Genomic DNA, 16,210 nt, shown 5'->3' on the forward strand with positions numbered 1-16,210 from the left:
TCTGACTTTCTATTTAGATTTTTGTTTTTCTCTTTATCTGTACTGTATGTGTCTGTCTGTCTGTCTGTCTGTCTGCAGCTTCACATATCTGTCCATTTGTCTGTCTGCCTGTCTGCGTGCTCATCCAACACACACACACACACACACACACACACACACACACACACACAGATATATACAGTGAGAACAGGTGATTTGTCAGTGAAGAGAGATTCTATTTCAAGATCATTACTGGAACCCTTCTGTCTGTCTGGCCGTCTGTCCAGTGTGTGTGTGTGTGTGTGTGTGTGTGTGTGTCTGTGTTTGCTCCAAGGACAGAAACATAGATCTGCAGTTTCGCTGCTTTGTGCAGCCTGAGAGAAACTAGACACCTGCTATTTCTATCACACACACACACACACACACACACACACACACACACGGATGAGTGACACCTCGGACAGTGAGCAAACCTTTCCTGCAGATGAAACTGAAGTTGAACAACATTAAACTGTTGTTGTAAAGTATTGTTCTTTGCCGCACACCAAGTTTAGAAAAAGTTCCTTTATTTTACATGAGATAAAAAGTTTAGGAGTAAATGCATGAGGTCAGTTTAGGGCCAAAAAGTCTGAAAGCAAAAAAAAAAAACATAAATGTGAAACCAAACCCGAAAAAAGAAAACTAAACCATAAATGAGACGAGAAAACTAAACCGGTTTTCTCGTTTACGGGTTTGGTTTCACATTTACGGTTTGTTTGTTTTTTTGCTTTCAGTCTTTTTGGCCCTAAATTGACCTCATACATTCACTCCTAAACTTTTTATCTCAAGCAACTCTAAAAAAAAACATTTTTCAGAAGTGCAGGGGTTTATCAACTTTTAAATATTAAAACCACTTTCAGGATTTTAGGATTTTTTTTTTAACAGCGAACTCGACTGTTGGTTCGTCCGGTAGAAACGGCGCTGCGGCGTTTAATGAACCGACGTGGACGGAAATTTAGGGTAAAAGTTTGGTATCTGGGATGTAGATGAAGAGAAGCCCCGCCCACACTGACTCAGGACATCCACATCTGTCGTCACAGGCTTAGGAAGAAGAAGAAGAAGTAATTGATGAGTCATTGGTATTGATCAAGAACACTATCAACCCCTCGAGATAAATTCCATCGTCAGTTTGTGTTACGGGTCAGGAGAAATCTCACTTACTGCCCCTTTAACTCACCTTCTCGCCTCTCTAATCGTGTCTCTCCCCTGTGTTTTGTTCTCGGTCCAGATGAAGCTGCCGGTGCTGCTGCTCGGCCGCTCCGCCGACCTGCGGCCCGGTGAGTTCGTGGTCGCCATCGGCAGCCCGTTCTCCCTGCAGAACACTGTCACCACCGGCATCGTCAGCACCACCCAGAGAGGAGGCAAGGAGCTCGGCCTGCGCAACTCCGACATGGACTACATCCAGACCGACGCCATCATCAACGTGAGTCCACAGACAGACAGACAGACAGGCTCACAGACAGACAGACAGACAGACAGACAGACAGACAGACAGACAGAACATCTACATCTTACGGAAGCCCAGAAGGGACAAAGTGGGGAAAGAAGACTGTGGGTAGAATAACAGGATTTTCAGTGGCTTTCACATGGTCTTGCAATAATTCTGATTTCCCCACAAAAGTAATTTCTCCAAAATTAAACATGACATGACCTAAATTGTTTGCATGTATACACGTATAATAACTATGTGTGTGTTTGACTTTATATACAGGTCAGTAAAATATAATTTCAGGATGTGTCTAGACTATTTTGATGTCTATTCACCAGGACTTCAGTGCCTGAGTCCGGTCTCAAGAGTTTTGGATCTGTTTTGTTCTCGACCACGATTAGGTGTCGATTCAGCTTTTTCCTGATTAGTCAAACTCTGCACTGATTAGTTGCATGCTGAAGGCGATTGAGAGGGAAAACTATTGAGAAGAAAGAAAACTATTGAGAAGAAACAATAAGGCAAGCATGTTGGAAGTCTAGATGTTGAAGTCTAGATGTTGAAGTCTAGATGTTGAAGTCTAGATGTTGGATGTCTAGATGTTGAAGTCTAGATGTTGGATGTCTAGATGTTGAAGTCTAGATGTTGGATGTCTAGATGTTGAAGTCTAGATGTTGGATGTCTAGATGTTGAAGTCTAGATGTTGGAAGTCTAGATGTTGAAGTCTAGATGTTGAAGTCTAGATGTTGAAGTCTAGATGTTGAAGTCAAGATGTTGAAGTCTAGATGTTGGAAGTTTAGATGTTGGAAGTCTAGATGTTGAAGTCTAGATGTTGAAGTTTAGATGTTGAAGTCTAGATGTTGGAAGTTTAGATGTTGGAAGTCTAGATGTTGAAGTCTAGATGTTGAAGTCTAGATGTTGAAGTCTAGATGTTGAAGTCTAGATGTTGGAAGTCTAGATGTTGGAAGTCTAGATGTTGAAGTCTAGATGTTGAAGTCTAGATGTTGAAGTCTAGATGTTGAAGTCTAGATGTTGAAGTCTAGATGTTGGAAGTCTAGATGTTGGAAGTCTAGCTGTTGGAAGTCTAGATGTTGGAAGTCTAGCTGTTGGAAGTCTAGATGTTGAAGTCAAGATGTTGAAGTCTAGATGTTGAAGTCTAGATGTTGAAGTCTAGATGTTGAAGTCAAGATGTTGAAGTCTAGATGTTGAAGTCTAGATGTTGAAGTCTAGATGTTGGAAGTCTAGATGTTGGAAGTCTAGATGTTGGAAGTGTAGATGTTGAAGTCTAGATGTTGAAGTCTAGATGTTGGAAGTTTAGATGTTGAAGTCTAGATGTTGAAGTTTAGATGTTGAAGTCTAGATGTTGAAGTCTAGATGTTGGAAGTCTAGATGTTGAAGTCTAGATGTTGAAGTCTAGATGTTGAAGTCTAGATGTTGAAGTCAAGATGTTGAAGTCTAGATGTTGAAGTCTAGATGTTGAAGTCTAGATGTTGAAGTCTAGATGTTGGAAGTCTAGATGTTGGAAGTCTAGATGTTGGAAGTGTAGATGTTGAAGTCTAGATGTTGAAGTCTAGATGTTGGAAGTTTAGATGTTGAAGTCTAGATGTTGAAGTTTAGATGTTGAAGTCTAGATGTTGAAGTCTAGATGTTGGAAGTCTAGATGTTGAAGTCTAGATGTTGAAGTCTAGATGTTGAAGTCTAGATGTTGGAAGTCTAGATGTTGAAGTCTAGATGTTTTTCTCTGACCTGACTGCTGCTGTTGTTTGTTTTCTTACAGTACGGCAACTCAGGAGGACCACTAGTCAACCTGGTAAGAGAATTTTTGACAACACAAGACGCCTATAATATTATAACAGCCTAGTTGCCCCACAGGGATCAGTAATGTTTCATCTTAAATTTTAAATGTATATTAATTTTGGGGAAAAAAAGGTTCACCTGAAGTTCATCATTCAAAGTTTCTCAAACCCAGTTGGCATTTTGTCAGTCAGTGACTTCATTAGCTTACTATCCTGTGAAAAGTGTTAGAATTTGTTTTTGCATCATATTTTTCAAATGTTGGACGTCTCATTTTGGAACAAAACTGATTATTGATCATTCATCTCTCACTCTGTGACTCTGTGACTTGTTGCTTCACCTCTCGCTCCTTTGTTATTGGGCTCAGATCCACAAGTTGCGAAACAGAGATATACGTAATCCCATATAAATAAACACCAAGTCCCATAAAGCCCTTATTATGTAAATATGAGTAAATACAGAGTTTAGGTAATGCTTGGCAAATATTCAGCGTCCGCAGCTGACTGTGATTAGGCCTTTTGTTTTCAGCCGGCCGTGTTTTTACATGAAGGCGGCGTGACGTCAGAACGCCGTTTAACAAGCTGCATGTGGAAACGCTGCGTTTTATTGTAGAGGAATACAATAAAGAGCCACGCTGTTGGCGCGTGCGTGTGTGTGTGTGTGTGTGTGTGTGTGTGTGTGTGTGTGTGTGTCCCGCAGGATGGAGAGGTGATCGGCATCAACACCCTGAAGGTGACAGCAGGAATCTCCTTCGCCATCCCATCAGACAAGATCAGACAGTTTCTGGCAGAGTCGCATGACAGGCAGGCCAAAGGTTCGGACGACCGACATTTCTGTCTTTATTAGAGAGTTCACAGTAGAGAGAGACGGGAAACACTGGGGCAAAGAGAGAGGGAGACACGATGTCGTTATCGCACCCCAATATTTCATAGATAAGAATGGCGATGATGCAGCAAAAAGGCCACGAACAGGAAGTGCGAAACAATAAAGAAACCAATAAATCAACATTTTCTATAGTTGCTTTTTCTGTGTTCTAATAATTAATAAAAATAATTTGTTGTTACCTTTTCAGGTCTCAAACAACAACAAGATCATTAAAAAAAAAATGTCACCCCTTCATTCATGCAAAATCCCCTTAAAATGAATTAAAGGAGTTATTAATGGAGGAGATCCCACTGAAACCTCCTTAAACTCCCATTAATCTTGACGCCTTATTTTCTAATTCAATGAAAAATTCTCTGTGAATGTGTCTCTGTGAACCAACCCATTAATAAATCCCTTATAAACCCATGATACTAACCTTACTCTTTTAAAGCTGTGTTATTTTTAACGGATAATTAATGTTAAATAAGGACATTTCAGGGATAAAATTAAGGGGTTTGGTTTGGTACTTGTTAGCATTTTGTGACTTCCAGATAAGAGATTTGTATTATTATAAACAGATAATAGCTGAAGTGTATCATATCCAAAGTGGAAGAATACAAAAGAGAGAAGGAAAAAAAAGGATCAACAGAACTTGCATCATCATATCTAACAATATTCAAAGTCATGTATTCACATCACACATCACACTTCCTGTCGTTCTGCAGGTAAAACATCACCGAAGAAGAAATACATCGGCGTCAGAATGATGACGCTCACTTCAACGTAAGTTACTGTTTCTCATGACAGCTTCAGATATTACATCTACACTTTAATGCTTTGGTATCGTTTGTTGGTATCTAACAAATACCAGTGCATGCAGTTTTGTCACCACCAGTCTCATGAAGTTTTTTGTTGATGGAACCAATGTATTCATGTCCTATCTAAACCTCTGCTGTCTTAATTATGAAAACACATAATAAAACCTGAAGGTAATGGGATCTGTAGCATCGCTCATCTCAAAGGTCAAAGGGGGAGCTAACTGAAAATATGTACTTTCTTCGTCTGTTTTCGTTGTTTTGAAAAATGTCACTAATCTGAGAATCTGAGGTCATTTCTGTGCGGCGAGAAGTCGGTCTGGTGACGTCTTTGTTGGTCGGGATTCAAAAAAATGACTTGAACACAAAACAAGGGCGGCGATCCTATCAAACCGTGACCTCAGTCTGAAACACCGGCTGCCAAGTGATGACTGTGAATAGGAATGTCCGTTAGCTCAGGCCCCGCCCACGTCCTGTGGGTCAGGCCACGCCCACGTCCTGTGGGTCAGGCCACGCCCACGCTGCCCCTCCAGAGTGCGTCACAGTAGAAAACACCCAAAACAAGCTGCAGTTTATGACAGTTGTTAAAGAGGAACTAAACCCCAAACCCAAATCTGTGTAAAGCCTGACATCTAAAGGTAAAGAGCATGCTGCTGAAATATCCATCTGCTATTGGCTGATCTTGGCACCATCTGCTATTGGCACCAAAGATCAGCCAATAGCAGATTTTGTTTTAGGCTTTACCTTCTGAATAGCATTAACCTTTTTTTAACAATTACACCTCATCAGTGTAATTGTTTAACTGCTGGAAGTTCTCATCAAAATCAGACCGGCGGTGTGACCTCACTGCGTTGGGGACGGTTAGCAGACAAATTAATTTTTCTGGGTGTTTTTCTGCGTCCCTTCAGGCTGGCGAAGGAGCTGAAGGAGCGGCAGTCGGACTTCCCGGACGTGACCTCGGGGGCGTACGTCATCGAGGTCATCAGCCGGACTCCCGCCGAGACGTGAGTCCATCCGGCTTCGGTCCTTATCCGCCTGCTGTCGGGGTTTCTTTCCAGAATTCAACCCGTCCATTTTGATTATCGTTTGATATTCATGACTCTGAGCCAAACAAACATGTGTATCACGTGTGATAAATTACTCAAGGAATACGCCGTCAAAATTCATATTATTATAAACTTGATTATTATACATGGTTATAAATTCTTAGTTTTCATCTCACCGAAGCACCATTACTGTGTGCAAGTCAAAAAAATGAGTGAATGGAAATACAATAAATACTAATATTCCTTGTGAATACATAGCAGTCCAAATCATTCACCATATTTCAAATCCACAACTCTCTGTATCTTCAAAATGTTGCTTTTTTTTTATAAGGAAAGGTCTTGGGATATCTGACAACTTCAGTTATCATCTGTAGGGAGACTGACCATCATGTCAGGAATCGTTTTGGAGGCGGAGGTGTCACATTTTTCACTTCATATCTCATTTTGTAACACAACTCTTCACATGTGAATATACACGGAAAGAATAGAAAAATATGACAGCCTTTTAGCATAATGAGTGCATTTATTTTTGGGGAATTGAACCCCCAGCCCTGGCGGTGTTAGTGCCTTGCTCTGCCCATTGAGCCACACCGGTTCACTTCTTCACTAGCAGATAAAAGAGTCCTCTCTCTCCCGCAGAATATATTTTGTCTCTGGAAAGTTTTTTTGGCCACATGAAAAGCATTTTGCACAGAGAGCGCAGCTTCCCACCTGAGGAAACAGCTCGTTAGTTTGTTTTCTTGTTGTCTGGTGGGTCGGGATCCGGATCAGAGGCCTCAGATCTGAACTCTCTCTCTGTGCGTCCAGACGGAGGGACATGGAAAGTTCACTGCTGCTTCTAAAGCTGCTTTTTGTCTTTGGAAAACGGGCAGAAACCGGGGAGTAAATGCTGCATCGGGGATACTGCCCTCTCTGCTCCTCCAGCTCCCTCTGGACAAACTGCTTTAATCACAGTTTTCAGTTTTCTCTCACCATTCACATCACTTTGATCCGTTCTGGAGGTGGATCTTCTAAATTTGACAAAAAAACAGTCAGTTTTATTGTTAATTAAATGAACTGAATATTAGATGTGTGTGTCTGGAGAGCAAACTGAAAACTGTAAAAAACTGAAAATTAACATTGACCATTACCATTAGATATTAAGAAAAACGATTAAATTGATTTCCTATATATAATATAAAATAAATAGAAACAACAAATTTATTTGGTTTAATATCAGCTAAACAGAAATTTAAAAAATGAACTAAAATTGTTTGAAGTGTCTGTTATTGGATCTATATAGTCAGATAATAGTTCGATTATTTCAGTTTGATAGAAAATTTCCAAATAACACCAACACATTTGAAATGCATTGGCTTTATGAGCCCAAATTGCATACATTTACATTTATTCATTACATTTTAGTTCTATTGGTCAATTTAATAAATGCTTCATTTAAGTCAGAATTATTTAAAGGCATATCGCCCTCTACTGGTGAACAGTAGGAATTGCAACAACAGTGACAGACCTCATCTCCTCCTCCACCATTCCCTGGCCAAGTAATCGATGAGTGATTGGTATTGATCAACAACCCGATCAGCCCCTGCAGATATATTACAGTCTGTTTGTGATGTGGGACAGGACAAATCTTAAATATTGCCCGTTTAATCCACTGTGATGGAAATCTTCCTTACACTCACATTAACTCTTGTAAATAGACCAAAATACTTTTTTGAGTGTGATATTAACCTTCGCTCTTCTCTCTTCCTGACAGAGCCGGCCTGCAGGAGAGTGATGTCATCATCAGCATCAACGGCCAGCGAATCACCTCGGCCAGCGACGTCAGCGCCGCCATAAAGCAGGACGAAACGCTGCGAACGGTGGTGCGGCGAGGGAACGAGGACGTCATCCTCACCATCGTCCCCGAGGAGATCGACCCTTGACCTCTGAGCTGACCCAGCAAACAGCCAACCGACCAATCCAGAGCTGGCTCTCAGTGTTTTTCAACCAATCATGAACGCTTTGAAAAACCAAGCAACCAATAGCGGTGTGTGTCTGGGGCCACGCCTACTGCGTTAAGAACTTGTAATTACTACTACTACTACTACTCTCCCATGCTATTACACTCACACACACACACACACACACACACACACACCTTGAAGGTCCATGTTCAACACTCTGGGAACTGAAGCTTCAACCCTTCCTTCATACTTTTCAGTTGTGTTTTTAATTTCTCTCCTTATCTCCATTTACTTCTCATCATCACAGATGTTTTATATTCTACTAACTCCATCGGTCGCTGCAGGTTACCGTAGTTCTGTTTCGTTGTGTTTGTTATTGATGGAATATTTTTTAAAATAGTATTTTGTCTCTATGTGTTTGACGTCAATTTTCAGAATAAAATTATTTTTAAAAGTTTTGTCTTTTTTTCTTTCTTCGATGTCATAACTGTTGGTTTTAGTCTTGCTGTAGATCTGTGAGCCGCAGCAGGTTCTAATAAGATCCAGAGGAAGCTAATGAGAAGCAGCTGAGAGTTTTAATCCCTTAAGTGTTCCTTGAAGAACTCCACAAGTTTCATCCCTTCATAAAGGAGTTCCTCAAGGAACCTTCTGGGATCCCCTGTGGATCCAATCTGAAGACACAGAGCCTAGGTAATCAATCCTGGTCTCGGGGGGGTCGGTGTTCTGCAGGTTTTTGTTCCTCTAGTGGTGGTTAACCCCTCACACCCTGACTTTCCCCTTAAATGTCCCTTTAAGTAGCTTCAAAGTAAAAAAAAAAAAGATGTTTTACGATAATGTTATGTCCATATTGTGTCTCTGCTGTTCAGCTCTTCACTGAAGCTCCAGCTGCTGAGACTGAGAGAAATATTCAAACCAAGACGCTGCAGCATCACAGCAAATGGAAAAACTCAGATGTCTTGTTCTTCATTTTCGTTTCCCAGTAATTCAGCCTGACATGTTTGGTGTCTTTGGAAACCTTCGGATCTTGACTAGAATTTAAAATTCAAAGTTAAAGGGTGGGTCTGTGGGTTGGAACAACGCTTGGCCGCACAACATGCGTTTGTAATGATGACCTCACCGGGGGGACGGTTTATTAATGAGCCTGACACCTGACACCTCATGTTTCCCTTAAGTTTCCCAACTTGAAGTTATGAGCAGTCATGGTGACATACCGCTGCCCTCCCATGTTAAAGTCACAGTGAAATGAAAAATGACTTTTTCACCTTGTTAGCTAATTTCCCATGCCATAATATTCACCTATTTAACAACAAATGCCAAAAAAAATTATATCAAAACCTCAGTCTTTCTCCTTCCTGAACAGTGTGTCTTTAACGGTGACATCATGCTGCACCAGGAAGTGTAAATAAAAACTCCAACCAATAAAACATCACAGATTTTTGAACAGTCCCGCCCCTCCGCCCCTCACATCCAATTAAAACTGCCTTTCTTTCCCTAACTGATCTTCCATTGTTTTACACTTTTGAATGATGCCTCCCTGCGTTATGTCCCGCCCCCACTTCCTGTTTCAACAGGAAATACATCACATTAATGCTCTCAAAATGCCGTTTCATTGTGTCTTTAAGAGTGGCAGCACACTTAGACAGACTGTCCTGTAACCAGCAGATCACAGGTTTGATCCCTACAACCAATCTGGCATCAGCTAAACACTTAACATGTAAATACAAATAAAATAAAGAGTTGGTAGACAGAATATTTAACAAGAGGGGAGAAGTGAAGCCGGCGGAGATGTTTCCCCCAGCAGACAGTATCAGAGCCAGAGTTTATTATTGGACATGTCGCCCTCTAGTGACCAGCATGTATTACAACTTTGTCTCATCTGACTCTTTTACCCAGAGTGCTTTGCAACGTGTAAAACAGCTGGAAAAGCTTCAATTTGTAGATCTCCAACAATACAGTGTCCTACTCAAGTAGAAGTACTGTTACTTTTACTTAGGAGAAGTTAAAGTGTTAATTTAAAAGGTCCCACATTCTAGGCATTCAAATTATTCTCTATTTATATACGTACGTATATATATGATTACATTTGTTTAATGAAGACATTGTTCAAATTTGATTTTGTTCTAACTTTTTTTTTTAAATAGAGGATAAAGTGAGTGTGTGTGGAGCTCAGGTCAGAACCAGAAAACAACTGGAGACAGAATTCAGTCATTTCTCAAACATCATGTTCTCCGTTTTATTATGTTGGCACGTTTTCCCTCCGCATAACCTCCTGTGGCATGACACACAGATCAGAGTGAGTTCAACACAGCATGACACAATTTACTGGCTGTGTGTGTGTGTGTGTGTGTGTGTGTGTGTGTGTCTGGGCCCAGTGAAGGGAGGACGTTACATAACACTCAGTTTATAGTCGGGCTGTTAGTGTTCTGTGAACAGTGCTATGAACCACTTACATTTTCAGTCATTTACATTAATTCACCCCTTAATTCATGCAAAATCGCCCCAAAATTAGTTAAAGGGGGTGATTAATGGAGGAGATCTCATAAACAGCACCTTCATTTTTGACTTCTTACTTTATAATATAATGAAAAATTCAGGGATACAGGAACTTTCCATTAATAAAGATCCAGAAACAAATATGACTTCAACTGGAAGTTTTAATCCAACAATAAATGAACTGAGAGAGAAAGCTCTCAGGGCATTTTATGCGATAAAACGTCAAATTTACATCCAAATTCCAGTTAGAATCTGGTTCAAATGATTTGAATCATAGAACCAATTCTTCTTTATGGTAGTGAGGTGCGGGGCGCTCTTGCCCATCATACATCTTTGTAAAAGTATCCCGTAGGTCCACAGAAAAACTACAAACAATACCCGCAGACCTGAATTAGGTATATTCCCATTAATCATAAAAATTTAAAAAAGAACAATTAAATATTGTCTCTCTCTCAAAAATAGCAACCCCCACTCCAAAACTCCAATCAGTCCCAACAAAATACTTCAACAAATTCAGACATAAACATGAATTTGATTACATTAAAAATAATACTGATCCTGTTAGGGGAAACAGAGAGAGCAGCACTCTGACCCACCACACACACACACACACACACACACACACACACACACACACACACACACTCACTCACAGAGCTTACTGCAAACACATGCACACAGACGCACATACATAGCTGCACACACATATAGTTTTATAGTTAGCTTATATAGTTATTAATACAGTATAGTTTTTACTTTTTTTTCCATGTATAATGGAACAATGATCTGTAAGAATTTGGGTGTCTAGGAGGGTGGGGGAGTGGTTTTTACTTATTTCATTTATTGAAATGGCCTTTCTCTCTCTCTGTCTCTGTCTCTGTCTCTGTCTCTCTCTCTCTCTCTCTCTCTCTCTCTCTCTCTCTCTCTCTCTCTCTCTCTCTCTCTCTCTCTCTCTCTCTCTCTGAACAAAAATATAAACGCAACATGCAACAATTTAAGATTTTACTTGGTTACAGTTCATATAAGAAAATAACTTGAGAGAAATTCTGGGCAAAGGAGAAATGCTCAGTAACAGGGAAGTAAACAAAGATTTGAGAGAAATAAGCTTTTCATTGCAAATTGATGATGATTTTAGCATGTTAAAAACAGATTTTGTGAGATTCCAACCTGATTTCCACGTCCAGTGATTTGTTCAGGTGAGAGTAGAGGAGGGACAAAAAGTTCAGGATATCATCGATGATCCGACACTGGAAGTTATCTGATCATCTTCTCAGCCTGGAGCGATTCATGTTGGAAAAAGGGGAAAATGTTGAGGAGTTTGTAAAATATTTTTCTCTATTGAGTTAAATCTTTTAGGAACTCCATAACTGTAAACCTGTCAGTCGCTTGCTGTGGTTGCAGCTGTCGGAGATCAGGTGTTTTCTGTTTGGTTAATTGAGTTCTCATTGGACTGGAGGCCAGTGCTGCGTTCAGGTCGTGTCAGATTTACCGAAAATATGAGCTGCTAACTGGGAAAAAGTGTTCATGCCAGCCTTTTAGTGGTGATTACAAGCAGGACATTTGGGAATTTTATATTAATTGATTTCTCCCACTTGGAGACTTGGTAATACAAATCAAAATGATCAGATATATTCATACTGATACAGTCAAGTCTACTTATTTAAAATGAGTAATGTCTGCTGCAGTTTATGGATGATTTTAAATTCATAAACACAAATGAATTTGGACGTGGGCGTTCCAATGAATAAAACACGTGAACGCTTCAAAGTTACAGCAACAAGATGTCGTCCTGTTGATGAACATGAACGCAGCGCTGAAGCACAATCCTTCAACACTTTAAAAAAGTTAGGAACTGCTGAACAAAACATCTTCACAAACAAACCCTCACCTGTTAAAGACTGAGAAAACTTTATGAGCTGGACCAAAGGCACCAAACAAACCTTTGTCCTTAGAGAAATAAATTCAGATAATGTTCAGGTGCTTTCCAACAAACGTCCCAACAGATGATGCCTTCACTTGCTCCTCGTAAGCTCCTGCTTCTGAGCTCATGAGTCATAAATACATCTTCCTGCATTAAAGTGCTTCTGGTCAGAAACAACATCATGACCCCTGCAGCAAAGATAGTTTTCTGGTGGCTGTCGTTTTATTTTACAAACTTACAAAGAGAGGGAGCTGAGGATGCTTATGCCATTATCAGTGTGTCATCACTAATGAAGAGAAACATCTGTCTTTCATTTCTTTTTGTAAGCACTGTTTGAGTAGGGAATAGACCAGAATGCACTGCAGCACGAGACAGGTTGGGTTCTGAATAAGGGACGACTCAGTTTTTCTAGACCGGAAAAACTCTCTACACTGTGTCTCTCTCTCTCTCCATCTACATGTAAAACCAGCAGCTGAAGTTCACGTCCCTTCTCAGGAGGTTGTCGAAAGGCATTCTGGGAAACGTAGTAAATCACTCACTGCAGTAGAAGCAGACGAGGCAGGTTGAGGGAAAACAGTAAAGTACACTTCATCACTGAATAACTGCTGGTGATAAATAACAGTGGAAGAGGATCTGAATGGAGTTTAATTTCGACCCGGTGGGATGAGATGTGAACGGAGCCGCTGACCTGATTTCTCCTGATTGACACAGCAGATTTTTTACCCAGAAGTCTCCTCTCCTCTGCTGACTCGGCGTCTTGTCCTCCACATGCCGACCAAAACATCCGCAGACATCATTTTCTAATTTGGCGTCCTCTTTTATGTAACTGCTGACCCGGTTCTGCTTCTGACTCAGCGTTCGTCTGCAGCTGTCAGTTGTTTTCCACCTTGGCACTGAGCTCTTCACCTCTGTTTCACTTCAGATTTTGGGAAACAGACGTCTCCTCTGCACCCTTAAAAATAAAGATTCAAGGTAGAGCCCAAAGTGGTTCTTCACAGGAGAAGCTTTTAAAGTTCTTTACTCCCAGAACAACTGGTCACACCCACATGTTGAGGTCTACTTCTTATTTTATTTCATCCTTTGAAGAACCCAGAGGTAAAAGGTTCCCTGTAGAATTTAAGGGAATATTCCACTTAGTTTTAACATGGAGTTATTTATCTGAAAAGCAGAATATAATCTCCTCACCAAGATCAGATGCAGCTGGACCAGTTTGTAGCGTTCAGATTTTTTCTTCCCATTCATTTGAATGGAAACTGACATTGAACACGTTGGAGAACAGATTCAGCATCAGATCTGCTGCTGTGAGTCCAGCTGACTGTCGGTCCGACGCTTCAGAACAGAATCTCACCAAACAGCTTTTTACTGATAGAAGAGAACAGAGGAGGGATACCATGTAGGAGAGATAGTTCCTGTTTGGGAGACCGGATCTACTTTTATTTTTAAAGGCCCCATATGGTGTAAAACAGGACTCCCCTTGCCTCTGTGATTATAAAGGAGTATCAAAAGTCTCAAAACGCACGGTCGCCAACTAAATCCACACAATCCATATTAGAAAAGCGAGCCTCTAAACGAGCCGTTTGGACTTCCGTAACTTTGTGGCGTCACAAAGGTTCGCTCATTATCATTTCTGTAAGAAATAATAGACTAACAAAGTGTTTTTTTCAAAGCGGTCGAGCGGTCGTCATCGTTTATTACCGGAGAGTTTTCCCTACCTGTAGCCGCCGGGCCGCGGCGTCTCACGTTTCACTCTCGAAACGGTTAGCCGATCGGAACGGAGGGGTCGTGAATATTAATGAGCCTTAAAGACACGGCGACAGAAACGGCCTGTTCTTGGTAAGGCTCAGAGAGATGCTGGAAAATGAACGTGGAGAAATGGATTGAGAGAGTTTTTGGTTCATGACACCACACACACAGCTTTGAATGGACAGAAAGACACAAAATAAAACTCTGGACAGTGGAGGATATGGAACTTTAAATATTAATTTTAGTGTAAAGCAAGAATAGAAATGCAAAATGTAGATGGATCCAGGATGTTTTGTTGTCTTACAGCAGGATCTGATGCTGAATCTGTTCTCCAACGTGTTCAATGTCAGTTTCCATTCAAATGAATGGGAAGAAAAAATTTGACCGCTACAAACTGGTCCAGCTGATCTGATCCTGGTGAGATTATATTCTGCTTTTCATGGCGGTCAAGAGACAAATAACCTCCATGTTAAACTAAACAGAATATTGCTTTAAAAAGCTTCTCCTACGGCATCACCGTGAAGAACTACTTTCGGTTCTGACTGTAACGTTTATTTTTCAGGGTGCGCTGGCCTGGCCGCTGTGCTTCTGCACATTAGAAGACATGCAGCGACTTTGTTTTCTGTTTCTGACTCAGCCTGACTGGAATATCGCCTGTGTCGGTTTTATATTTTGGGGAAACTTCTGGCGTTTTGCTCTACTGGCCCGGCGGCTATTGTCCTCCAGATGAAGCATCCACTCAAACATAATTCAACTTTATGTATTTTCTGACTCATTCGTACTGAATCATTGTTCCTGGAAGGCAGCGGGCGTGGCCGGCCGGCCGGTCGGGGGAACGCGGCGCTGGAGCGACACCAAAGACACCAAACCGTCCGCCAGAATGTGTTCCCAACCGTTAGTTCTCCTACATCCTGAATTACTTTTGATATTTGACTTTTAAATATTGACACAAGCCCTTTGCAGAAGATTAGCCGTGCTTCTGTTTCATTGTTTTTTAAGTACATGAACTCATCTGTCTTTTTTTCCTCTCCACTTTTTGGAGAAAATAAGACGTTTCTGTGCAGACTTACATGCAAAGCGCCTGACAGTCCCACAGCTGTTTCTTATGGGATCTGAACCCTCAACCTCAGCAGCAAGGGCGTAGGTTTGATTTTGACATTGGTAGGGACACAAATGGGGGAGGTCCGGAGGGGATGTAACCCCCACTGGAAGCTGAGGCATTTTACATTTATGATAGACTTCTGACCGCCATTTCATGTCATCTAGATCAGTGATTCTCAACCTTTTTCATATCGAGGACCCCTAGTTTAGTCCACATTAGAGCCATGGACCCCCATTTGATGAGATTTTGTCTCTCGGACCCAAATCTGAGAATACTTTTATTGTTAGATATGATTTTGATCCAGAATCCCATGACTGTCTGTATTGTAGGTAGAGAGATAACAGTGAAACTAAGATCAAAACAGTAATTCTTCTACATTCTGTAATTGTGTTAACTATTTGTAAATTAAATAATGCTGAAGTTTAACAATTCATCAATTTGCTGGGGACCCCCTGGAACCCCCTCAAGGACCGCTGGTGGTCCCCGGACCCCACGTTGAGAACCACTGATCTAGATAGTTATGGTAGCCAATACACTCATTAACAGACACACAGACACAGGGAGTAGCACATTAATGAATCCTTTACTCAAATTTGCCAGCTGAATGGGACTTTGAAGAGCACATTTTGTTTTAAGGCAGGTACTGTAGTACTGTTGCCTATTCAAACCAACAATCTGTATTTACATTTAAAATAATAATAATAATAATAATAAGATATTGTAAACTATATCCAAACCCTACATACAAACAGCTGAGTGTCCACTGCCTTGCTCCTATTTGAAGGAGCCAAACACATGCCTACGCCTGTCATTAACAGAGATGAACTGTTGGCATATTTGTTTTACATCAGTGTTGTCCAGTGTGGCAACATCAGCACTGTTCAATCTCACTTGTGATATGTAGGCTGCTTACGGTCGTCACTCGTCACAGACGCACGCGACACGGTACTTAAATAAACTAACTTTAATGGCTAAACACAACTGTTACTAATATAAAATAGGATGGAGTCTTCACTCGCATGCTCGCCGGTAGGCGGAGTTTTGG

The 16,210-nt window shown here is 40.9% G+C and overlaps 1 protein-coding gene across 1 annotated transcript in view; it reads left to right on the plus strand.

The window, feature by feature from the left end:
* LOC139912676 (serine protease HTRA1B-like) overlaps nucleotides 1–8,337 on the plus strand; it is a 35,047-nt gene extending 26,710 nt beyond the window's left edge. The window contains exons 5-10 of the mRNA XM_071900538.2: nucleotides 1,247–1,441; nucleotides 3,222–3,254; nucleotides 3,938–4,052; nucleotides 4,828–4,885; nucleotides 5,826–5,921; nucleotides 7,717–8,337. Coding sequence (XP_071756639.1) covers nucleotides 1,247–1,441; nucleotides 3,222–3,254; nucleotides 3,938–4,052; nucleotides 4,828–4,885; nucleotides 5,826–5,921; nucleotides 7,717–7,885 — 666 coding nt within the window. The 3' untranslated portion in view covers nucleotides 7,886–8,337. The remainder of the gene's footprint in view (nucleotides 1–1,246; nucleotides 1,442–3,221; nucleotides 3,255–3,937; nucleotides 4,053–4,827; nucleotides 4,886–5,825; nucleotides 5,922–7,716) is intronic.
* Nucleotides 8,338–16,210: the final 7,873 nt, after the last annotated feature.

Source organism: Centroberyx gerrardi, chromosome 20 (assembly GCF_048128805.1).
Source record: "Centroberyx gerrardi isolate f3 chromosome 20, fCenGer3.hap1.cur.20231027, whole genome shotgun sequence".
Classification (NCBI taxonomy): Eukaryota; Metazoa; Chordata; class Actinopteri; order Beryciformes; family Berycidae; genus Centroberyx; species Centroberyx gerrardi.